The sequence below is a fragment of the Grampus griseus genome, assembly GCF_964374135.1.
Source record: "Grampus griseus genome assembly, chromosome: 14".
Taxonomy (NCBI): Eukaryota; Metazoa; Chordata; class Mammalia; order Artiodactyla; family Delphinidae; genus Grampus; species Grampus griseus.
The window spans coordinates 56,521,443-56,547,023 of NC_139008.1; the positions used below are offsets into that span (position 1 = coordinate 56,521,443).

The window sequence follows — 25,581 nt, forward strand, 5'->3', positions numbered from 1 at the left end:
ATCTAAAGCCTCCCAACAAAGAAAAGCCCCAAGACGGGATGGTTTCATTGGTGAATTCTACCAAACATCTAAAGAAGAGTTAATACTGATCCTTCTCAAACTCTTACCAAAAAATTGAAGAAGATGGAACACTCCCAAACTCATTTTACAATGCCAGATCCCAAAGCCAGATAAGGACATTACAATTAAAAAAAAAACAAAAAAAAACCCACTGCAGGTTGAAATACTAGATGAAAGAAAATATAAAAATTCTCAACAAAATACTGGCAAACTGAATTTCAACAGTGCATGAAAAGGATCATACACCATGATCAAGTGGGATTTTTCTCAGAGGCTGTGGTGAGCAGTGGCAGCAGCCAGCAGTGTGGCATTTCCCTGGCCCTGGGTCAGTGTTGGGCTGCTCGAGCTATGGATCTGGGGCAGGGACAGAGAGCCATGTGCTCCCTGCCTCTGGTACATGGTCTGCTGAGTTCCTAAGGACACAACCTGACTTTAACCTCTGTCTTCACCTTTCAAATATAGGCCTCTCGTCTGATGAAAAGAGAAAGGAAGAATGGACTACAGTCATCAAACTTCCCTAGTCCCATGTGGACAAGATAAATACATTTCCAAGTAAGATTTTTTGCTATGGTATTGTGTTTGCAGTGGCCAGTCCCACGTCAATGGAAGCCACTGGCAGAGGAGCCTCCTCTGTGCATGAGAGGAGCTCATGTGTGTGAGAAGGAGAAAGCAACTGAGTGTGGACCAGTGAGAGCATCAGCAAGGTTGCTGCTATAGATAAAAAACATGCCCCCATGGGGCTTCCCTGGTGGCGCAGTGGTTGAGAGTCCGCCTGCCGATGCAGGGGACATGGGTTCGTGCCCCGGTCAGGGAGGATCCCACATGCTGCGGAGCGGCTGGGCCCGTGAGCCATGGCCGCTGAGCCTGCGCGTCTGGAGCCTGTGCTCCGCAACGGGAGAGACCACAGCAGTGAGAGGCCCGTGTACCGCAAAAAAAAAACACAAAAAACAAAAAAAACATGCCCCCAGAGCCTGGCCATAGAGAGTGAAGTTAAGGAGGTCTTTAGGACATGGCACCCTTAGGGGTTCAAAAGAGATGATGTCCTGGAGGGCTTCCAGGAGGAGGAGTTGGCGCTGGCTGCTCACTGTCTTGTCTGTGGTATACCCCAGGGAAGTCCTGGCTGGGTTGTGTCCCTGTGCTGCTGGGGTTCTGGCTAAAGTGGGCACAGGTGCCCCCTGAATAGCAGGAGACAGTTTCATTACTTTATATGCACTAATGTCTTTTGAACTCAGATTTTGCTGATATGGCAGGGCCTAAGCCAAAATAGACTTTTTTAAATTATAAGTTTGCAGATATATTTTTACATTCAGCACAGGGATTTGTACATATTTTTCTCTATCTTAATGAAATGTTTAATTTATTTGAGACCAAATTGTTTGAATTCCTTTAGACACACTTGGCCATACACAGGCACACCGTTGTGTGAGCTGTGGATCATACTCATCTCTTCACTGATGGATTTCCCCTGGGGCTGCTACTGACCAGTACTTTTAAATCCTAGTTTCAGATCTTTGTGTTCAAAAGTATCAAACAGCTTTTGTTTTAGGTTATTTGGAGTCACATTTTTTGCTAATTCACTCCAGCTTATCTAGGTTTAACTTGTCTGGAACTTCTTGGAGTTTCCAGCCAGTTTTGACCTCCTGTGTGGCCCCAAATCTCTCCATTGAATGGCTGGACTTAGAGGGACGGAACTCCCTTGCCTCTTGCCTGAGTATAGGCAAAAGAACACACCTCAGCCTCCTCAAGCCCTTCCCAGGCCTCCCCTCATTCACTTTCAGATAAAACTTGATCACAGCATTTTCAGGTTTGACAGCTCTCACTCTGATCACAAAGGGTGTGACATGCTCTCTCACATTTAGTAGAGCTGTGCTCCCAGGGGGGCCACTTGGAAACCAGTATTTAGAGGCCTTGTAAGGTTTTTAAAAAATATTTTTATAAACTAAAAGCACCTAGAATAGATTAAAAAGATAAAAGCACCTAGAAGGGTACATTGCTAGGATTCAGAAGCCCCCTCATGCCCACTTCTAGTCACCACTCCCAAAGGTGAACCACTGTCTGAATTCTGAATTCATATAAATGGAATCATACAATATGTGCTCTTTTGTGTCTGGCTTCTTTCACTCAGCGTAATATCTTTGAGATTCATCCGTGTTATGTGTAGTTCATTCATATTCTCATTGCTGCTCCATTGTGTGGCCATAGCTGCCTTTATTCATCTGTTCCACTCTTGATGGGAGTCAGTAAATTTTTTTTTTTTTTTTTTTTTTTTTTTGCTTTACGCGGGCATCTCACTGTTGTGGTCTCTCCTGTTGCGGAGCGCAGGCTCAGCAGCCATGGCTCACGGGCCCAGCTGCTCCGCGGCATGTGGGATCTTCCCAGACCGGGGCACGAACCCATGTCCCCTGCATCGGCAGGCGGACTCTCAACCACTGCGCCACCAGGGAAGCCCGGGAGTCAGTAAATTTTTAAACACATGATAAGGTCATGTCAATGAAGCATAAGTCAGTGGGACCCAGGCCTGTCCCTTTAACTTTCTGAAATTCTAGGAGTTTCTGAGTCTTGTGAAGGTTTGTAGTGATTGTCCCCTCCTCACTCACAGCATGTGTGAGGGAGGAAATGCTGTGGAGAGGCTGGAGAAATCCTGTCTATGGGCTTTTGAAGTGTGTTTGCCTCTATGAATCTGTGATTTATTAAGGCCTGCATATTTAGCTTGGGTTTGGGGAGTGTTGTGAGAGATGCCAACCTTTGTCAGCAGACCAGACCTGCGTTGGTTTTCTGGAGTTGCTCTTTACGTCCAGTCTGTTCTAGGTAGTATTTACTCTTGACCTTGACCTTGAACTCTGGGTGTGTGTATGTGTATATGTACACATGTAGACAAACACCCAGACTGGAATGACTGAAGGCCAGCTTAGAGGTGAGAAAAAGAGGGAATAACTGCATTATAAGTGGCTTCACCTGAGATTGTGACACCTCTTGTATTTTTCCCTTAAGGAACGAACTTCTTCTGCATCTGAAGACCTACAACTTGTACTATGAAGGCCAGAATTTGCAGCTCCGACATCGTGAGGTAAGGAGTCCCAAGGAAGATCTGTGAGGCTCCTTCCCTGGTGGCCAGCCCAGTCTTTGTCTCCATGTCTCCTGGTCTGAGAGTCCCTGCCTCTCCTGCCACAGTGAGGAGCCTCTCGATGCTAGTGATGTTATTGGGAGTCCCTAGAGTTCTTCAGAAGGAGACACCAGGCCCAAATTTGTTCTAAAAAGGATGAGCTTTTCTGTTCTGGAGACATTGCTGCGGCTGTGTGGCTGGGCTAGCGCCAGCCTCAAAAAAAGAACCCTCCCTTTCATGAAATGACTCTTTCAGCTAACTCTCAAGCAGCCTTCCTGCTTTGGGGCAATTCAGGAACTTCACACAGTCCTCTACGTTGACACATCTGGGCCCATGTCCTATTGCTGAAGCAACCTGGACAAGTTATATAAGCTCTGGGTGGTAACTCTTGGCCCTTCCCCACAACTGCAGCAGCCTTCCTCGAGTGCCTTCTTGGAGTGTTCTTTGTTATCCATCTGTCTTTCCCCAGCCCCCATCCTGAATCTAAGCTTATTCATACTGTATCCATTTCTGTAAAGCCTGTTTCAGATAGATGGTGGAGTAATATATACTCAAATGTCCTTGACCGATAAGAAATTGTGTGTAATACCCTTCTAAACACATTTTCAGGTTGTCAAGCCATGGGGCTTTAATTCATAGAAACAAACGGATATCCAGATGGCAGAATTTCAGCTACTAAGGCAGGCTGGTTGGGAATACTATGTAGTGGCTTTTTGTATGTGCCTCAAACCACACCACATAGGCAAAGTCCTACTTTGGGTTAAATTCTGCCCTACAATCATGTGATATAAACTAATGATGCCAACCTTGACCAGCTAGAAGGCCATATATGACCTGTGCTTAAATAAAGCTTTTCTCCCTAAGAGCCCCAAATGCCCTAAAGTTACTGCACTCTTCTCCTGCCTTCTTTATTACCCCCTCCCTCTCTAAGGATGATCCTGGGGCCCGGGTTAGTTGTTCAGTGAACAAGTATCATCTTCGTTTATGTGGCTTGTCCTGAAGATGTGGCCATAGCCCAGATATCAGGTCTTGGCCCTGCTTATAAAATATGGGTTCATGCAGGGGACACGGGTTCAAGCCCTGGTCTGGGAAGATCCCACATGCCATGGAGCAACTGGGCCCGTGAGCCACAATTACTGAGCCTGTGCGTCTGGAGCCTGTGCTCCATAATAAGAGAGGCCGCGACAGTGAGAGGCCCGCGCACCACGATGAAGAGTGGCCCCTGCTTGCTGCAACTAGAGAAAGCCCTCACACAGAAACAAAGACCCAACACAGCCATAAATAAATAAATAAATAAATAAACAAAAACAAAAAAACATGGGTTCAGAAAGGTTTTTCTGAAACTCTAGAAAGAAAACCTGACCCTTTAGGCATTGTCCTCAAACCCTCTACTAATTAGTGGCTGGACCATTAGCAAGATTTTGGTCGTTAAACAGCTTTTCTGAGATGTGTCCTATAGGTGATTAAAAGGTTTTATGGTGATTAGTGAGATCCACTTCTTTGGGATAAAACATGCAAATGTTTTTAGAAGGGTTTCACATTTAAATTCTTATCAGTCAACAACCCTTGAGTATAAAGTTGGAATTCTTACAGGATTTATTCACCTCTTGGAGGGTTGTTATGTAGCACATTAGCTAATTATTGGCCTGGGAAGTTCTGCTGTTAAGAAATCTGATTAACACATCATCTCCCAACTCATGATCACAGGATACTCTTTTTAAGGTAACAATTGATCTGGTAGAGGAGCTAGTATTCTGTTAAACAAACTTGAGGAAATATTACTTTAAATCTCCTTCAACCAGTGGGTCAGATTAACATATAACATGTTATAGCTAAAGACACATCACTTTCCATAGTAGGGGAGGGGAAAGTAGCTAGTTTAAGGTTTTAGCTCTTGCTTCTGTTAGCAGGGTTAGTCTCACATACTTTAAGAAATGTAATTGGACTTCCCTGGTGGCACAGTGGTTCAGAATCTGCCTGCCAATGCAGGGGACACGGGTTCAAGCCCTGGTCTGGGAAGATCCCACATGCTGCAGAGCAACTAAGTCCATGCGCCACAACTACTGAGCCTGCACTCTAGAGCCCGCGAGCCACAACTACTGAGCCTGTGTGCCACATCTACTAAAGCCTAGAGCCCATGCTCCACAACAAGAGAAGCCACCGCAATGAAAAGCCCATGCATCATAATGAAGAGTAGCCCCCACTCGCCGCAACTAGAGAAAGCCCGCACACAGGAACGAAGACCCAACGCAGCTAAAAATAAATTTAAAAAGAAAAGAAAATGTAGTTAATTTCTTTAAAGTCATTAGTATAAAAACAACAAAAAAACATTGTTATAATTTGCACATGTCTATGAATTTTGAGGCAACTTTGCCCTGACCTCTGAGGTCAGCTTCAGAGCCTTCAGGGTAGTTTACAAGTGGAGAGAGTGTCTTGGAGCTGGGGTGTGACTGTAACTTGGGTGCACCCAGCTGGACACATCAAGGATGCTGTCAGTTACCCCCAAGAACCTGGTGCTGGCTTCCTTGAGGCTTTTCTGGGCTCACCCTGCCAATTGTTTTGTGGCAGGAAGAAGATGAGTTCATCGTGGAGGGGCTGCTGAACATCTCCTGGGGGCTGCGCCGGCCCATTCGTCTACAAATGCAGGATGACAATGAACGCATTCGCCCTCCTCCATCCTCTTCCTCTTGGCACTCCGGCTGTAACTTAGGAGCTCAGGGGTGAGTGAAGAGAGATGGGACTGGGGGGTGACCAGGGGTATCTGGGGGTTCCATCTATTCTCAAGCAGGTAAATTCCACCTTCTTCCAGCAAGCCTTGATCCCAGCTCCTATTCCCACTGCCCCCTGCCTTCGACTTGGGATGAGGAGAAAGGGGTGTATGTTGGTGTTATTGGGCTTCCATGCCTGTCACCACAATCACTGAGTGAGAGTCAGAGTGATGAGGGGAGATGCTGAGTCAGAGAGGAGAAGCACTAAGGCCTGGGTGAGCAGCATGCCTTCCCCAGCGTGGAGACCCCTAGTCTCTGAGGGGTATCGTAGTGGCCAGCCAGGCCCAGTCTGCAGATTTCTGAAAGGACACCTGATGCCCCAGCATCCTCCCCACTGGGACAACTCCTTATAGAACGACCCCACCCCAGAGACATTTAGGGCTCAAAACTTCTGTCCAAAGCTCTCTGTGTCTGAGGGGAACCTGGAAGAGGAAAAAGAATGTCAGGCCCTGTCCAAGCCAGCCAAGCAAGGTCTGCTTCAGGCCACACCTGGAGTTGGGTGGTGGCGTGATGGTCTTGAGAGGTCCCCTCTCCTTGGTTCCCACTGGAAGGTCTGTGAAGACTAAGCCTGTTCCTCCCTGTAGCCAAATGAGTAGTTCAATGCATCTAGTAAGGCACACCCTCTTTACTGTCTTTCTGGGGCTTCAGTTTTTAGGATCAAGTGACTATTCCTTGTTCCATCCTAAAATTTGTTGATACTGAATGCCTTGGGGCCAGAGCGTGGGTGGAGTGCGTCAACCGTTCAGCCAAACCACAGTGATGTTTTTTCTGTTTTAAATAAGAACCAAGCCCTTTCTGTTGACCCCATTGAACATTTTGTTAAACTCCACAGCCAAATCTATTCTTTGCTAAAGTTGAGAGAAACCTACAATGTGGCCAAAGCCTGTTACTGATCTGGTTTCTTTCCAAGGGAATTTAAGGAGGAAAATCTTTACCTGTCCCATCAGCGCCAGGGCGTCCAGTCAAGGTTCTCTGGTTTCATCTAACTTTGCCGGTTTTATACTCTGCTTTGTTTTCAGCACTTTCACTGTATTTGGTTTCGAGTGGGCCAAACCCTTTCCACAGCGCCAGCCCAGGCCCTGGGGTGTTACATTCCGTTTCCTAAGTGAAATGATTTTTAAAATTCCACTTGACCATGTGGCCTTTGGCTGGCCTACTAAGGGGTCTTTCATGCTATACACTTATTTCTTTTCCATTCCCTGTGGCATCAAGCTGGTCTTGGTTGGTTCTTGAAACCTGCAAATACTTTGAGAGTTTTCAGGAATGGTAAATAATGTTGTCCCAGTGCCTGCTATAATAAAGTGAATGCCTGAACCACTGTGTTAAGAAGCATGCTGAGACCAGTTTCTGCTTTGGCAATAAAGAGTGCTTTGGACAAGGGAGTGGGAAGGGGCTGCTATGGGTGCCAAAATTTCACCATTCCTGAGAGGCTCTGCTCAGTTTCATTCTGGGGCTCAGAAGCCCACTGGTTATAATACAATAGGCAGTTCTTTCAGATTTTCAATTTTAAATTGTCTTCACTTAAAATTAGCATCCCTTGGGATTTCCCTGGTGTCCAGTGATTAGGACTCTGCATTCTCATTGCAGAGGGCCCAGGTTCAATCCCTGGTCTCAGAACTAAGATCCCACAAGCCACATGATGTGACCAAAAAAAAAAAAAAAATTATCCTATCTCTGCTGAGTCCCAGTGTTACCAAACCACACTTGGGTCTGCTCATCTACGTGCAGTAAAGCCAATTTAGTGACACCAGGTTGTGGTGAAGGAAAGTGCTGCGTTTATTGCAGGTCCAAGCAAGGAGTCCAGGCAGTTAATGCTCAAAAAACCTGAACTCTCCGATGGCTTTCATCGGAGAGTTTTCAAAGGCAAGGTGAGGGGAGAGGGTCGCAGGGTGGTAGATGCTCTTCTGATTAATTCCTGGTGAGGTAATTGGGTGGTATTTCAGGAGTCAACATCATCTGGTTCCAAGGGTTTTGGGGTTTACCTGCTTGTGGTCAGAATGCAGTTAACTTCTTACACCTGGTGTAAGAAGATACTTTTAATATTTGCAAAGCAACTCATGGACATGGCTCAGGATACTATCTATAGCCCTTGAGGAGGAACTAAAGGTCCTTGACTTTGTTTTTTGGCTAAACTGTTATTATCAATATTTTGTCTTGCTTGACTCTTTTCTTTAGTTTCTGCATTTTCTCACTTCTCTGATTAAATTTGTTCTTTGGAACTCAGGGAAGGCCTAGGAGGCTAAAGCTTTTTTACAAACAAGAGGAGCGGGATACAGGGGTCTGTTCCTGGGAAGCCCCCACAGGGTCCTGCTTTGTCTTACCAGGGCACCTGCATTCTTCTCAACATGGGATGGTCCTAATTGGTTAAATATTAGTCTCCTTTCTGGCCAAATCCTCTGTTGATTTTCGATGTGTTTCTCTGAACTGCCACTGTACTTTTAGGCTTTGAGGAGTATTTTCCAGCTATCATAGCAATACGAGGTCTCAACTCAGATTGCCTGCTTGTGACCCTTTCTCCAGCAACCCTGAGAACACTGCCATCAGGGCCACTTCCAAAGCTGCCCTGACTCTTGTAGCAGCCAACCTATTACTTTCCATTCCTGTTAGATGGTAGAAGCAATTTCTGAGTTATTCCTCCAACAGAAGTGGGTCTGAACTAGAATCTTGTCCCTAGAAGTAAATGACCATTATTAGGGTTTTCTAAATAAGCTATAGAATTTGTACGTGCTTAGAAACTCAGCACAGGCACCACACAGGTGTTCTTTGTTGTTCTCTGTCCTGGACTTCATGTTGCTGCAAATACTGGGAACAAGCATTTTCTCCCTCCAGAACTCCCCTTCCCTGCCCAGTGCTTAGCCCAGGAACTGGACCAGCCTCGTGAGACACTCAGCACAGCCTACCATGTCCTTTGTGACCTGCTGTGTGCTGGTACCCAGCCTTGCACAGGCCAAGTGCTCCCTTTGTACGAGTGGGGTGGGGTGGGACTGGGGGCGTTCTTCTGCAGGGGCTGAACCTTTTGTTTGTTTTCTGCTCACCAGCACTATCCTGAAGCCCCTCACCATGCCCAACATTCCAATCTCAGAGGTGGATGCCCTGCCTGAGAATGATCAGACATCAAGTCCCACAGGTACATGCATGGTGGGAGGATCCTCTAGTTTGGGGCTGACTGTGTGAAGACTGATGTGATGAATGTTGTACACTGTTACTTATGTTTTGAAAACAAAATTCACATGGTTCAATATTCAAAACTTATTTAAAAAAAAGAATTGAAAGTTTCCCATCTCATCCACCCACTGAGTTTCCCTCCCTAGAAGCAAACTGAAGGCATTCTTCCCAAGATATTCTTTGCAAGCACAAGGAAATACACACCAACAAAGCTTAATGGTTGGATGTCATTTCTTTTCTTCCCATTTTAATGTAAGTGGCTGCATTTTGCACATCCCTTTTCTATTAGTTTGTCTTGAGGATTGTTCCATACAAACCCATGGAGAACTTCTGCATTCTTTACAGCTCTGCTGTATTACATTGTATGAAAAAAATGATAATTTAATTGCTCCCTATTGATAAACATTTAAGTCATCTTTAGTCTCTTAGACAAACAAAAGTGTAGAGTGTCCTTATACATGTCTCATTTCACACATTTGTCAGTGTCTGTAGGATTCTTTGAAATCGAATTTCTGGATCTGAGGCTATGTGCATTTGCAATTTTGTTAGATACTGTCAGGTCGACATTATCTTGCAAGTCCTTATATCGTGCTTATCCTGTGCAGACATTGTTCTAAGTGCTTTAAATGAATTAACTTATTTAAACCCTCACAACAATCTCATGAGGTGGGTGCTATTGTTATCCCCATTGTATGGATGAGGAAACTGAGGCACAGAGAGTTAGTGATATATGGTGTTGGGAAGGAAGACAGTTTTCTCTACCTTCTAGGTTCTTCTGGCTGGTCTAAGAATTAAATTGACATGAGACAGATTAACAGGAGAAAATCAAACAAAAGTTTAATAACATGTAAACTTGGGAGAGTTACTCAGAAAAACTGAGTAACTCACCAAAATGGCTGATGCCCTCACCTATATTTGTGTCTGTGTTTGAAATTTATTTTATTTTTTTACATCTTTATTGGAGTATAATTGCTTTACAATGGTGTGTTAGTTTCTGCTTTATAACAAAGTGAATCAGTTATACATATACATATGTTGCCATATCTCCTCCCTCTTGCATCTCCCTCCCTCCCACCCTCCCTATCCCACCCCTCTGGGTGCTCACAAAGCACCGAGCTGATCTCCCTGTGCTATGCAACTGCTTCCCACTAGCTATCTATTTTACATTTGGTAGTGTATATATGTCTATGCCACTCTCTCACTTTGTCACAGCTTACCCTTCCCCCTCCCCATATCCTCAAGTCCATTCTCTAGTAGGTCTGTGTCTTTATTCTCATCTTACCCCTAGGTTCTTCATGACATTTTTTTTTTCTTAAATTCCATGTATATGTGTTAGCATACAGTATTTGTCTTTCTCCTTCTGACTTACTTCACTCTGTATGACAGCCTCTAGGTCCATCCACCTCACTACAAATAACTCAGTTTCGTTTCTTTTTATGGCTGAGTAATATTCCATTGTATATATGTGCCACATCTTCTTTATCCATTCATCCGATGATGGGCACTTAGGTTGTTTCCATCTCCGGGCTATTGTAAATAGAGCTGCAATGAACATTTTGGTACATGACTCTTTTTGAATTATGGTTTTCTCAGGGTATATGCCCAGTAGTGAGATTGCTGGGTCACATGGTAGTTCTATTTGTAGGTTTTTAAGGAACCTCCATACTGTTCTCCATAGTGGCTGTACCAATTCACATTCCCACCAGCAGTGCAAGAGTGTTCCCTTTTCTCCACACCCTCTCCAGCACTTATTGTTTCTAGATTTTTTGATGATGGCCATTCTGACTGGTGTGAGATGATATCTCATTGTAGTTTTGATTTGCATTTCTCTAATGATTAATGACGTTGAGCATTTTTTCATGTGTTTATTGGCAGTCTGTATATCTTCTTTGGAGGAATGTCTATTTAGGTCTTCTGGCCATTTTTGGATTGGGTTGTTTGTTTTTTTGTTACTGAGCTGCATGAGCTGCTTGTAAATTTTGGAGATGAATCCTTTGTCAGTTGCTTCATTTGCAAATATTTTCTCCCATTCTGAGGGTTGTCTTTTGGTCTTGTTTATGGTTTCCTTGGCTGTGCAAAAGCTTTTATGTTTCATTAGGTCCCATTTGTTTATTTTTGTTTTTATTTCCATTTCTCTGGGAGGTGGGTCAAAAAGGATCTTGCTGTGATTTATGTCATAGAGTGTTCTGCCTATGTTTTCCTCTAAGAGTTTGATAGTGTCTGGCCTTACATTTAGGTCTTTAATTCATTTTGAGCTTATTTTTGTGTATGGTGTTAGGGAGTGTTCTAATCTCATACTTTTACATGTACCTGTCCAGTTTTCCCAGCACCACTTATTGAAGAGGCTGCCCTTTCTCGACTGCATATTACTCCCTCCTTTATCAAAGACAAGGTGACCATATGTGTGTGGGTTTATCTCTGGGCTTTCTATCCTGTTCCATTGATCTATATTTCTATTTTTGTGCCAGTACCATACTGTCTTGATTACTGTAGCTTTGTAGTATAGTCTGAAGTCAGGGAGCCTGATTCCTCCAGCTCCATTTTTCGTTCTCAAGATTGCTTTGACTATTCGGGGTCTTTTGTGTTTCCATAAAAATTGTGAAATTTTTTGTTCTGGGTCTGTGAAACATTCCAGTGGTAGTTTGATAGGGATTGCATTGAATCTGTAGATTGCTTTGAGTAGTAGAGTCATTTTCACAGTGTTGATTCTTCCAATCCATGAACATGGTATATCTCTCCATCTATTTGTATCATCTTTAATTTCTTTCATCAGTGTCTTATAATTTTCTGCATACAGGTCTTTTGTCTCCTTAGGTAGGTTTATTTCCAGATATTTTTTTCTTTTTGTTGCAATGGTAAATGAGAGTGCTTTCTTGATTTCACTTTCAGATTTTTCATCATTAATGTATAGGAATGCAAGAGATTTCTGTGCATTAATTTTGTATCCTGCTACTTTACCAAATTCATTGATTAGCTCTAGGAGTTTTCTGGTAGCATCTTTAGGATTCTCTATGTACAATATCATGTCATCTACAAAACAGTGACAGCTTTACTTCTCTTTTCCGATTTGGATTCTTTTATTTCTTTTTCTTCTCTGATTGCTGTGGCTAAAACTAAGAAAACTATGTTGAATAAGAGTGGTGAGAGTGGGCAACCTTGTCTTATTCCTGATCTTAGTGGAAATGCTTTCAGTTTTTCAGCATTGAGGATGATATTGGCTGTGGGTTTGTCATATATGGCCTTTATTATGTTGAGGAAAGTTCCCTCTATGCCTACGTTCTGCAGGGTTTTTATCATAAATGGGTGTTGAATTTTGTCGAAAGCTTTCTCTGCATCTATTGAGATGATCATATGGTTTTTCTCCTTCAACTTGTTAATATGGTGTATCACATTGATTGCTTTGCCTATATTGAAGAATCCTTGCATTCCTGGAATAAACCCCACTTGATCATGGTGTATGATCCTTTTAATGTGCTGTTGGTTTCTGTTTGCTAGTATTTTGTTGAGGATTTTTGCATCTATGTTCATCAGTGATATTGGCCTATAGTTTTCTTTGTGACATATTTGTCTGGTTTTGGTATCAGGGTGATGGTGGCCTTGTAGAATGAGTTTGGGAGTGTTCCTCTCTCTGCTATATTTTGGAAGAGTTTGAGAAGGATAGGTGTTAGCTCTTCTCTAAATGTTTGATAGAATTTGCCTGTGAAGCCATCTGGTCCTGAGCTTTTGTTTGTTGGAAGATTTTTAATCACAGTTTCAATTTCAGTGCTTGTGATTGGTCTGTTCATATTTTCTGTTTCTTCCTGATTCAGTCTTGGCAGGTTGTGCATTTCTAAGAATTTGTCCATTTCTTCCAGGTTGTCCATTTTATTGGCAGAGTTGCTTGTAGTAATCTCTCATGATCTTTTGTATTTCTGCAGTGTCATTTGTTACTTCTTTTTCATTTCTAATTCTATTGATATGAGTCTTCTCCCGTTTTTTTGGATGAGTCTGGCTAATGGTTTATCAATTTTGTTTATCTTCTCAAAGAACCAGCTTTTAGTTTTATTGATCTTTGCTATCGTTTCCTTCATTTCTTTTCCATTTATTTCTGATCTGATCTTTGTGATTTCTTTCCTTCTGCTAACTTTGGGTTTTTTTTGTTCTTCTTTCTCTAATTGCTTTAGGTGCAAGGTTAGGTTGTTCATTCGAGATGTTTCCTGTTTCTTAAGGTAGGATTGTATTGCTATAAACTTCCCTCTTAAACTGCTTTTGCTGCATCCCATAGGTTTTGGGTCGTCGTGTGTCCATTGTCATTTGTTTCTAGGTATTTTTTTATTTTCTCTTTGATTTCTTCAGTGATCACTTCGTTATTAAGTAGTGTATTGTTTAGCCTCCATAGTTTGTATTTTTTACAGATCTTTTCCTGTATTTGATATCTAGTCTCATAGCGTTGTGGTCGGAAAAGATACTTGATAGAATTTCAATTTTCTTAAATTTACCAAGGCTTGATTTATGACCCAAGATATGATCTATCCTGGAGAATATTCCATAAGCACTTGAGAAAATAGTGTATTCTGTTGTTTTTGGATGGAATGTCCTATAAATATCAATTAAATCCGTCTATTTAATGTATCATTTAAAGCTTGTGTTTCCTTATTTGTTTTCATTTTGGATGATCTGTCCATTGGTGAAAGTGGGGTGTTAAAGTCCCCTACTATGAATGTGTTACTGTCGATTTCCCCTTTTATGGCTGTTAGTATTTGCCTTATGTATTGAGGTGCTCCTTTGTTGGGTGCATAAATATTTACAATCGTTATTTTTCCTTCTTGGATTGATCCCTTGATCATTATGTAGTGTCCTTCTTTGTCTCTTCTAATAATCTTTATTTTAAAGTCTATTTTGTCTGATATGAGAATTGCTACTCCAGCTTTCTTTTGGTTTCCATTTCCATGGAATATCTTTTTCCATCCCCTCTCTTTCAGTCTGTATGTGTCTCTAGGTCTGAATTGGGTCTCTTGTAGACAGCATATATATGGGTCTTGTTTTTGTATCCATTCAGCCAATCTGTGTCTTTTGGTGGGAGCATTTAATCCATTTATATTTAAGGTAATTATCGATATGTATGTTCCTATTCCCATTTTCTAAATTGTTTTGGGTTATTGTAGGTCTTTTCCTTCTCTTGTGTTTCTTGCCTAGAGAAGTTCCTGTAGCACTTGTTGTAAAGCTGGTTTGGTGGTGCTGAACTCTCTCAGCTTTTGCTTGTCTGTAAAGGTTTTAATTTCTCCATCAAATCTGAATGAGATCCTTGCTGGGTAGAGTAATCTTGGTTGTAGCTTTTTCTCCTTCATCACTTTAAATATGTCCTGCCAGTCACTTCTGGCTTGCAGACTTGCTGCTGAAAGATCAGCTGTTAACCTTATGGGGATTCCCTTGTGTGTTATTTGTTGTTTTTCCCTTGCTGCTTTTAATATGTTTTCTTTGTATTTAATTTTTTTTTTTTTTTTTGTGCTACGCGGGCCTCTCACTGCTGCAGCCTCTCCCACCGGGGAGCACAGGCCCGGCCGCTCTGCGGCATTTGGGATCCTCCCGGACCAGGGCACGAACCCGTGTCCCCTGCATCGGCAGGCGGACCCTCAACCACTGCCCCACCAGGGAATCCCTGTATTTAATTTTTGACAGTTTGATTAATATGTGACTTGGCATGTTTCTCCTTGTATTTACCCTGTATGGGACTCTCTATGCTTCCTGGACTTGATTAACTATTTCCTTTCCCATATTAGGGAAGTTTTCAACTATAATCTCTTCAAATATTTTCTCAGTTCCTTTCTTTTTATCTTCTTCTTCTGGAACCCCTATAACTTGAATGTTGGTGCATTTAATGTTGTCCCAGAGGTCTCTGAGACTGTCCTCAGTTCTTTTCATTCTTTTTTCTTTAGTCTGCTCTGCAGTAGTTATTTCCACTATTTTATCTTCCAGGTTACTTATCCGTTCTTCTGCCTCGGTTATTCTGCTATTGATCCCATCTAGAGTATTTTTAATTTCATTTATTGTGTTGTTCATCATTGCTTGTTTCATCTTTAGTTCTTCTAGGTCCTTGTTAAATGTTTCTTGCATTTTCTCTATTCTATTTCCAAGATTTTGGATCATCTTTACTATCATTACTCTGAATTCTTTTTCAGGTAGACTGCCTATTTCCTCTTCATTTGTTAGGTCTGGTGGGTTTTTATCTTGCTCCTTCATCTGTTGTGTGTTTTTCTGTCTTCTCATTTTGCTTACCTTACTGTGTTTGGGGTCTCCTTTTTGCAGGCTGCAGGTTTGTAGTTCCCTTTGTTTTTGGTGTCTGTCCCCAGTGGGTAAGATTGGTTCAGTGGGTTGTGTAGGCTTCCTGGTGGAGGGGACTAGTGCCTGTGTTCTGGTGGATGAGGCTGGATCTTGTCTTTCTGGTGGGCAGGTCCACGTCTGGTGGTGTATTTTGGGGTGTCTGTGGACTTATTATGATTTTAGGCAGCCTCTCTGCTAATGGGTGGGTTTGTGTTCCTGTCTTGCTAGTTGTTTGGCATAGGGTGTCCAGCACTGTAGCTTGCTGGTCGTTGAGTGAAGCTGGGTGCTGGCATTGAGATGGAGATCTCTGGGAGATTTTTGCCGTTTGATATTCTGTGGAGCTGGGAGGCCTCTTGTGGACCAGTGTCCTGAAGTTGGCTCTCCCACCTCAGAGGCCCAGCACTGACTCCTGGCTGCAGCACCAAGAGACTTTCATCCACACGGCTCAGAATAAAAGGGAGAAAAAGGAGAAAGAAAGAAGGAAGGAAGGAAGGAAGGAAGAAAAGCAAGAAAGAGGATAAAATAAAATAAAGTAAGATAAAACAAAATAAAGTTATTAAAATAAATAATTATTAAGAAAAAAATGTTTTTAAAGAAAAAACAAACAAAAAAAAGGACGGATAGAACCCTAGGACAAATGGTGACAGCAAAGCTATACAGACAAAATCTCACACAGAAGCATACACATACACACTCACAAAAAGAGGAAAAGGAGAAAAAATAATAAATCTTGCTCTCAATGTCCACCTCCTCAATTTGGGATGATTCGTTGTCTATTCAGGTATTCCACAGATGCAGGGTACATCAAGTTGACTGTGGAGGTTTAATCTGATTCTTCTGAGGTTGCTGGGAGAGATTTCCCTTTCTCTTCTTTGTTCGCACAGCTCCTGGGGCTCAGCTTTGGATTTGGCCCCGCCTCTGCGTGTAGGCCCCTGAGGGCGTCTGTTCTTCGCTCAGACAGGATGGGGTTAAAGGAGCAGCTGCTTCGGGGGCTCTGTCTCACTCAGGCCGGGGGAGGGAGGGGTGCGGATGCGGGGCGAGCCTGGGGCGGCAGAGGCTGGTGGGACGTTGCACCAGCCTGAGGTGCGCAGTGCGTTCTCCCGGGGAAGTTGTCCCTGGATCCTGGGACCCAGGCAGTGGCGGGCTGCACAGGCTTCCCGGAAGGGAGGTGTGGAGAGTGACCTGTGCTCGCACACAGGCTTCTTGGTGGCGGCAGCAGCAGCCTTAGCGTCTCATGCCCGTTTCTGGGGTCCGTGCTGTTAGCCGCGGCTCGTGCCCGTCTCTGGAGCTCCTTTAAGCAGCGATCTTAATCCCCTCTCCTCACGCACCAGGAAAACAAAGAGGTAAGAAAAAGTCTCTTGCCTCTTCGGCAGGTCCAGACTTTCCCCCAGACTCCCTCCCGGCTATCCATGGTGCACTAACCCCCTGCAGGCTGTGTTCACACCTCCAACCCCAGTCCTCTCCCTGCGCTCCGCCGAAGTCCGAGCCTCAGCTCCCAGCCCCGCCCGCCCCGCGGGGTGAGCAGACAAGCCTCTTGGGCTGGTGAGTGCCGGTCGGCACCGATCCTCTGTACGGGAATCTCTCCGCTTTGCCCTCCGCACCCCTGTTGCTGTGCTCTCCTCCCTGGCTCCGAAGCTTTCCCCCTCCGCAACCCGCAGTCTCCGCCCGCGAAGGGGCTTCCTAGCGTGTGGAAACTTTTCCTCCTTCACAGCTCCCTCCCGCTGGTGCAGGACCCGTCCCTATTCTTTTGTCTCTGTTTATTCTTTTTTCTTTTGCCCTACCCAGGTACGTGGGGAATTTCTTGCCTTTTGAGAGGTCTGAGGTCTTCTGCCAGCGTTCAGGTGTTCTGTAGGAGTTTTTCCACGTGTAGATGTATTTCTGGTGTATCTGTGGGGAGGAAGGTGATCTCCGCATCTTACTCTTCCGCCATCTTCCCGATTGATGATGCCCTCACCTTAACTGCCATCTTCAGCTAAAGACAAAAGAGGATGTTGGGGGTAGTGATTTGGGACTTCAGGGGAGGAAGGCAATTCACATGGAGATGGAAAACAAACGTTTGGTAAACAAATGTTTGCTGGGCCTGCAAAGACAGTGTGACACAGGGTGGACTCTGATTAAGAGTTTCCCTCGCCACATTTAGCCCATATTCTTTGCAGATGTCTCTGGTGATAACTCTAGTCCAGTAATAAGCCCGCTATCTAAATTCTTTAGGCAGTTAGGGGAAAAGGCAGAGTTTCTTCCTGAGTTTTTTGACTGAAAAATTGTTCACAACCTAAAAGTTTAGAGTTATGTTTTATTCAGCGAATATTCTTAGGACTCCAAGCCTGGAAGGTAGGATCTCAAGTAACCCTGAGAGAACTGCTCTGAGGAGGCAAAGGGGGAGCTAGGATACATAGGAGTTTTGCAACAAAGGGCAGGTAGTTTGAATGTCAAAAGATTATTGTTAATTAAAGAAAACCAGTATCCCAAGTTAAGGAATTTAGCTCTTTTCTGTGTATGGGAAGATGCAAGAGTCTGGGCTCATTGAAATCATTACTTTGATAGGAACCTCGGCTATCTGGGGCCAGTATCCTGTGTTTTCACCTCCTGAGTTTCCTCAGGGGTCACCGTGGGGAGTGGCTGCAGTGTAATGGCTGCTAGATGGCAGGTATTCTTTTCCGTCCTGAGTCCCCTTAGAGCTAACCAGCTCACCATCGCCTGTGGCTGCAATCTCTGATGACCGTGATATCCTTTGTTTACTGATATAGCAGGCTATATTTCAGTTATCAGTCTTTTGGGGCTTGATTGTTTTCAGCATGCCAGAGACATTCGGGGGTAGCAAGTTTTGCTCCCCTACAATGACAGTGGTGGAGCTGGGGTTTGAACCTAGGAGTCTGTGCTCTGAACTTTGTCACTGTACTGCTTCTTGGTAAATTATGCATCATGTTTTTCCCCCAGCAGGAAATACTGTTTTTATAAAATATATTTTTGACGAAGCTGTAGGTGCTGTAGCATAGGTCCGGAAGAGGGTACTCTGTGCACACTGCCACATCCCAGGTCCAAGCAGACAGAGCTCATCTTCCCTTCCTTCCCAGACTCCAGGGCCCTGAAGTCCCTGCAGGAAGACACCCCACAACTGATGCGCACACGCAGTGATGTTGGGGTACGTCGTCGTGGCAATGTGAGGACACCCAGCGACCAGCGGCGAATCAGACGCCACCGCTTCTCCATCAACGGCCATTTCTACAACCACAAGGTAGAGGCGATAGGGTGGCAGGGGGCAAGCGCCAGCTCCAGTGGGGGCAAAACCCCTTCCTGGGCAGCTGCCACCTCAGGGCTGCAGACTCCTGGGAAGCCACTCAGTCTTTGGGTCGTGAGTGGGCTGCAGGCTCTGCTGGCTCTGAGAGAGATAAGGGCCTCCTGATCAGGAGCCCGCCTAAATGATGGTGTTGTAGGAAAAAATGGGGTGCAAGAGGATGGTCATGTCCTAGGTCTCAGGTGAGTCCGGTGGCCCCAAGGCAATGGGTCGTTCGGGAATATGAGAGCAGCCCTGGGCTGTGGGGGTGATTAGTTTTTATGGGCTGGGTAATTTCATAGGCTAGTAAGTGGGAGGAGTATTCTGTCTTGGAGAAGGGGTGGGGATTTCCATGAATTGGGCCACCACCCACTTTTTGGCCTTTTATGGTCGACCTCGGAACTGTCATGGCACCAGTGGGTGTGTCATTTAGATGCTAATGTATTACAATGAGTGTATAATGAGGTGAAGGTCTACTGGAAGTCAAATCTTCTGCCATCTTGGGCCTAGTAGGTTCTAACCAGTTTTTGTGGTATCCTGTTCTTAATCGCTGTGTCATTCTTTTAATGGTTGTGCCCTGCACCCTTTCTTCCTGGCTCAGTGGGTGAGATGCAAGATGACCCCACAAACAGCCCTCATCAGAAACCCCCCCATCCACATGTTACTCTCTTTCTGCACCATGTACCTCCAGCTGCTATGTGGCCTGACTTCTCTGTGAGTTAAGGGCTGCCCTGAAACAGAGCTGCAGAACTCAGATCACCCACCCCACCCCAAGCTAGCTGACTCTTCTTCCTTCCTGCTGCTTGGTTTGAATCTGGCCCCAGAAACAAGTGCATCATGGAAGAGTGGTCACAGACCTCCTCATGTTGAAGTCGTAGTAGAAGGGGCTTTGTGCATGTTTTATTTGGAGGGAGTGCCTCCCTTATCTGGTCCTCTTTCCCTCCTCAGCGCTGCCGTTTGGCAAGCTCAGATCCCTCAAGCCTCCTGCGGTGGGGTGGGCGCGAGCTCCTGAGCTAGGCAAAGCCCAGGGCTCTTTATTGACATCAAAGCCCAATGCTTCTATGTTGTAAGGGACACAGGACCCTCAGGGAGCACAGGTTGAGTGCCATTGTCCCTGTCCCTTTACCCCAGGTAACAGGGCCAGGACACCTGGGTTTTAGTGCCCCATCCTTGTCTGTACACCCACTCTGAGCTGGACCCCTCTATTGACAGACGTCGGTGTTCACGCCGGCCTATGGCTCCATCACCAATGTCCGCATCAACAGCACCATGACCACTCCACAGGTCCTGAAGTTGCTGCTCAACAAATTTAAGGCAAGTTCCCTCTGCTGGCTGGCCTCAGACAGTGGCATGTGTGCCTTGGGGCCCCCAGACGTGTAGAGGTGGGGGCTATGGAGAGTGTGTGGTAAGGGGGGCACAGGGCAGAGAAGGTTTAGGTTCTTTAGACCCCACGACATCAGCATCACCTGGGAGCTTGTTAGAAAAGTAGGTTCTCAGGCCTCCCTCTGCCCCAGATCAGACCCACTGAAGTGGAAACTCGGAGATGAGACCAGGGAACCTGTTCCACAAGGCTTACTGGGATTCTGGTGCCACTGAAGCCTGAGAAGCACCAGCCCTCAGGTGCTTTATGGGCCTCCAGAGAAGGACCCTGGACCTGATGACTGGCTCAGGGCTCCGTGCACATATCGACTTCTGTGCATTTGGGGAACCTACTTTGATGAGCCTTCAATAGATGTGAAAATTATAGTGCATGAGTGTTTTTGAAGTCCTGTTGCTCTGTATGTTTTCCACAATACCCTTCTAAGTCTTTTGGAAACCAGGTATTCTTATTTCTAACAGAAGCCAGTGTGTCCTAGTGGTTTAAAGCATAGGCTCTGGGTTTGAATCTCTATCTATCACCTGCTGGTTGGAGGAGTTGGACAAGTGACTTAAGCTCCCTGTGCTTCTGCCTCACCATCTGTAAAATAAGGTTAACAGGACCCCATTACTGGTGTCAACTGAAAAAAAATTGCACAACCTAAAAGTTGAGAGTTATGTTTTATTCAGCGAATATTCTTAGGACTTCAAACCCAGAAGGCAGCATCTCAAGTAACCCTGGGAGGACTGCTCCAAGGAGGTGAAGGGGAAGCTAGGATACATAGGAGTTTTGCAACAAAGGGCAGGTAGTCTGAATGTCAAAAGATTATTGTTAATTAAAGAAAATCAGATATCTCAAGTTAAGGAATTTAGCGTTTTCCTACATATGGAAAGATGCAAGAGTCTGGGCTTACTGAAATCATTCCTTTGATACACACCTTAGCTATTGGGGGCCAGTATCCTGTTTTCTCACCCAGAGTTTCCTCAGGGCTCACCGTTGGGAGTGGCTGCAGTCTGATGGCTGCAAGATGGCAGGTATTCTTTGTTTCTTTCCTGAGTCGTCTCAGGGCTCACCAGCTCACCATCGGAGGTGGCTGCAATTGCTGATGACTGTGACATCCTTTGTTTACTGATATGGCAAGCAATATTTTATTTCTCACTGGGTTGTCATGTTAGATGAGTTAAAACATGTAGAGTTTGTTAGAACTGTGCCTGACATGGTGCAATGAATGTTAGCTCTTATTACCTATCATTATTGATAATGTTACCACCCCATTTCCTCACCACCTTTAAATGCTGTAGATAAATAGCCCTCCCCTCAAAAGAGCCTATCATTTATTTAGCTTTGCAGTGTTCAAGAAGAAGAAATGGCCACAGTTAGGATATGTAAATATAGGCTTTCAGCAAGTATCTTTTGCTCCTTCCTGATTCAGATTGAGAACTCAGCGGAAGAGTTTGCTTTGTATGTGGTCCATACCAGTGGTGGTAAGTATAAAGAACACAGTATACTTAAAACTTTTAATTAACTCAAAATAGCAAGTTAAAAAAAAAATCTCTGCCTCATTTGCTTGTTGCTTGGGTTTTGGAAACTTCCAAATGTTGTTTGCCTCCAAGGCTGGTGAGCTTGCTGGATGAGTCCACCGGGGAATGCCATATATGGTCAGTAAACTAACCCTAAAACATAACTGCCTATTAAAAAAAGAACTGGATTTTCTCAAAGCACAGAGAAAACCAGATTCTCCAATGCAGCATCTTCCAAAGGGCTTGAGGCATGGAAGTATTGTTGAGGGGTACGGGAGCGGTAACAGTTGCTTTGAACTGTTGAATTGTTCATTCACAAATCAGTCTCCTGACTTGTATGGCTACATCTCCTGAGGTGCCTGATCCATTTGGGCCCTTGAGTTGACAACCACTTAAGGTGAGAAAGGCCTCAGGCAACTCAGGGCTGCTCCTGGCTGTGTGTGGTTCCAGAGAAACAGAAGCTGAAGAACACTGATTACCCCCTGATTGCCCGGATCCTCCAGGGCCCATGTGAGCAAGTCTCCAAAGTGTTCCTTATGGAGAAGGACCAGGTGGAGGAAGTCACCTATGATGTGAGTCCCTTTTCAGTCAGATGTCTGTCCCCGGAGGGTGGGGGATTTGGTTGGGTAAACTACAACTGGGGTATAGCTTGGCTTTTTGACCAATGACCAGGCCCTGTTTTGTTGCTATTTCTCAACACCACGTTTTCTTGAAACAATAATGAATGCAGAAGCTAGGTTGAGGGTGTGCCCTGTGGGGGTTAACTGGAAGAAAGCTCAGGCACAAAATGATTTCCATAGAAGGAATAAATTTCTTGAGGCTTTCTGGGGTACTTAAGAGGGCTGAAAAGTTTCTGCAAACCTTTTCCAAGCAACTTCAAGGAGTTAGCAGTGATTTTATAGCTTTTGCTATAGCAACAAACTTCCCCAAGTCTTAGTCACTTACAACAGTAAACATTTACTTTCTTGCTCCAGATTCTGTAGGCTGGTAGCAGCGGTTCTGCTTTAGATTGTGGGTTCAGTTCAGGTAAACATTGCATGTCTTATTCAGAGACCGAGGGTAAGAGGCAGTGGCTACCTAGGTATGCTTCTCATGGCAGATGGCTGGAATGCAAGAAACCATGTAAGCTCCTTTGAAGCCCCCACCTGGATTTTATGTATATCACATCCACACACCCATTCCATTGGCCAGAGCAAGTCACGTAACTGAGCCCACCATTAACAGCATGAAGAAACATACTTCTCCCACAGAGAAGAGTTGGTAGAACAGGGTGAGGGTTCTGGTGAGGGAGGAAGAGTGGCTGCTTAACTTCAGCTCACCTGGGAGCCACCCCCAGGCTTATAGCCTCTCAGGAGGCAGTTCACATTTGGATGCCTGTTTGAGCCTTGAGGCACAAATCATCATTCTGAGCTGTGGTTCCTTAATTTCTCTTAGGGGAGAGCAGAGAGGTTTATTGAATATTATGTGTTCCAGTCTTCTCCGCATGCCTGACAAGAGAAAGTGCTTTTCTATGTTTGACATCACCTCTCATGGATTGGATACATGAGATGAAAAATGAGAAGTTATGAGATGAAGTTATCATGTAAATGAAGTGATCTTCATCATAGACTCTATACCAGCCTTGAGAAGAATGAGGCTTGGCTCCTGCCTTTGAGGAAATCCCGGATTAGTGCAGAAATAGATTTCCCAAGGCTTTGTGCCTTATATGAGAGAGATGCCAAAAAAAATTAGAATAGTGCTGGGAGGGGTCTTGCACCCCAGACTTACTTTTTTCTCCCCAGGTGGCTCAGTATATAAAGTTTGAGATGCCTGTCCTTAAAAGCTTCATTCAGAAGCTCCAAGAGGAAGAAGATCGGGAAGTAAAGAAGCTGATGCGCAAGTAAGCATAGCCCCTGAGGTGGCTGGTTGGGTTTCTCCTGAGGCCTCAGTGAGAAGAGTCTCCGTTCAGGAACCTTGCAGGGGCTGTGAGGAGCTGCCATCTGGGCCTGGGACTGTGTTCAGGGGGCTTCCCATTGACAATGCCAGATCTCAGATCTCAGGTGGGGACTTGAAACATCGGTGTGTTGGTCGTTCTGCTTCTCGTTCAACTTCTCATTTTGATGTGGGACATAAAATTGTTCCAAGGATTTCAGGAAGGTTGTCTCAGCAGTGAAAATTTAAGTAGAGTAACCCTAAAATCCCTTCCTCACATCCTTTCTCCCTTTTTAACATTTCTCTTCTGGAAATTGCATTTGGGTTGAAAAGTCCAGTACTAAAACTTCGTTCTGGGGAGGATTTTGTTATTTTTTGGTCATGTTTAGTCATAAAGTAGAGCTGCATTTCATAGATATGGCAGAAAAAATGATTCTTTTTTGCCGCTAAAGTCAATGCTACATTTTCTGTGTTGATGATAATAATATGATAGCAATTAACATTTATTGAACACTTACTATGTGCCAAACTTTAAAAATAGTTTTGCTGTGCAGTGCAAAGCCACGTTAGCCCTGCATTAACAGTGCCCACTCCAGTATCTGAATTACCATAATTCAGGGAAGGGATGAAAAAACCATACTCACCACTAAGCCATGGACCTCCATGCCTGGTAGTTGCTGTAGTGTCTTTGGCAAAATGCAGATACTGATATTAGATTGAACCTTATGAAGTTGTCATTTTTGTAGGCTCCCCCAAAGTGGTAAAAGTAATGGCAATTTCATATGGTCCAGCCTAGGTGAGGATTATATGATACTCTATGCATAGTGCCTTGAGCATAGTAAGCACTCAACAAAGGGAATCCCTATTACTGTTCTTGTTATTTCACCTTCTCATTCTTCTTCTCCAGACTTTTTAATCATAGTAAAATAATTAGCTTGGAGTGAACCTCTTCAGTCCCTTTCATCCTGTTGTGGAAATGAACACAAGTAACGAAGTGGTTCAAGAGTGGGCCAGTGAGAGAAGCAAAGGGTTGGGACACTTGGCCCACACTGTGACCCAAGTGATGGGGGAGGGTCATGAGAAGGAGTGTGTTGCTTTCTGCTCTCCACCGAAGCTGTTCTGTCCCCAGGTACACTGTGCTCCGGCTAATGATTCGGCAGAGGCTGGAGGAGATAGCCGAGACCCCAGCAACAATCTGAGCCACAGGGAGGGGATCCAGACGCCGTGGAGGGCATTGTTGACCTGAGAAGACTCACATGAAGCTGGGCGCCTTCCATGGAAACGTTTAAATGCAAACCTTTCCAGCTCCCAAACCACCATGGAGAAGCCAGCAGACAACTAACTCCCTGACCTTTTTTTCCCTGCTCCTTTCCTTTACTCACGAGGACTTTCCATTTTTATTATAAGAAGAACCCAAAATGTGTGTGTGCACGTGTGTGTGCACATGGTACACATCCACATGCCCACATGATATATTCACATGCAATTCAATTCCAAGCAGCCAGCACAGGTGCTATGAGGCTGGCAGATATTCTGCTTGTGGGCAGGAAAATCAGAGGAGTCACCGATCTGAGGGGTTTTAGGTTGAAGAAAAGATTTCTCCCCTCAAGTGCCAGGGAGCAGCCATACATGTCTGCTTGTGTTTAGAAGGGGAAGTGGGCCCAGCAAACTCACCATTTGGGGTATTTTTATGTTAATAGATACTCTCCCTGTATCCCTAGGAAGGATCTGCAAGTGTGAGATCCTTGGCAGTTAACAAATTAATTAACAAACCATGCCCTTGGGGCAGTTCTGATGGAAAGAAAAAGATAAACCATCAGTGGGGTAGATGCAATAAGCCCACAGGTTTTTACACTGGAAACTTCAATTGTTTTAAATAACAAGGACATATGTGATGGTCTGTGTGGATGCCAGTAAAGAATGGATTCTGCCTCCGCCCCCACCTCCCTGGCTACCTCTAGGAGATAGGGGAGCCTGATGTTTGTCTCAGCATGCCAAGCTGATGACCCCAACTCTTTGGGGCCTCCCTGAGTTGAAAGAAGTATCTTATGAAACAGGCCTCACTGGTTTGTACATGGCGCCTGGTCTTGTATGGCTGGGAAGTTTCCCTCCTTAGAGAAATG

At 44.6% G+C, this 25,581-nt stretch overlaps 1 protein-coding gene across 1 annotated transcript; it reads left to right on the top strand.

The window, feature by feature from the left end:
* Positions 1 to 521: 521 nt before the first annotated feature.
* On the top strand, positions 522 to 25,114 carry RASSF2 (Ras association domain family member 2). Its single transcript, XM_082670639.1, has 10 exons — positions 522 to 612; positions 3,052 to 3,127; positions 5,732 to 5,883; positions 8,970 to 9,058; positions 18,471 to 18,631; positions 19,883 to 19,984; positions 21,460 to 21,511; positions 21,998 to 22,119; positions 23,329 to 23,426; positions 24,588 to 25,114. Exons 1-10 carry the CDS (start codon positions 554 to 556, stop codon positions 24,655 to 24,657), a joined length of 981 nt encoding a protein of 326 aa, XP_082526765.1. The 5' UTR covers positions 522 to 553; the 3' UTR covers positions 24,658 to 25,114.
* Positions 25,115 to 25,581: the final 467 nt, after the last annotated feature.

What these genes read in the sequence shown, in the direction of transcription:
- RASSF2 (XM_082670639.1), top strand. Translation starts at nt 554, where the DNA reads ATGGACTACAGTCATCAAACTTCCCTAGTCCCATGTGGACAAGATAAA. An exon ending in GCCATTTCTACAACCACAAG is followed by an intron (nt 18,632 to 19,882) that starts GTAGAGGCGATA and finishes CTCTATTGACAG; the next exon opens with ACGTCGGTGTTCACGCCGGC. An exon ending in TGTGGTCCATACCAGTGGTG is followed by an intron (nt 21,512 to 21,997) that starts GTAAGTATAAAG and finishes GTGTGGTTCCAG; the next exon opens with AGAAACAGAAGCTGAAGAAC.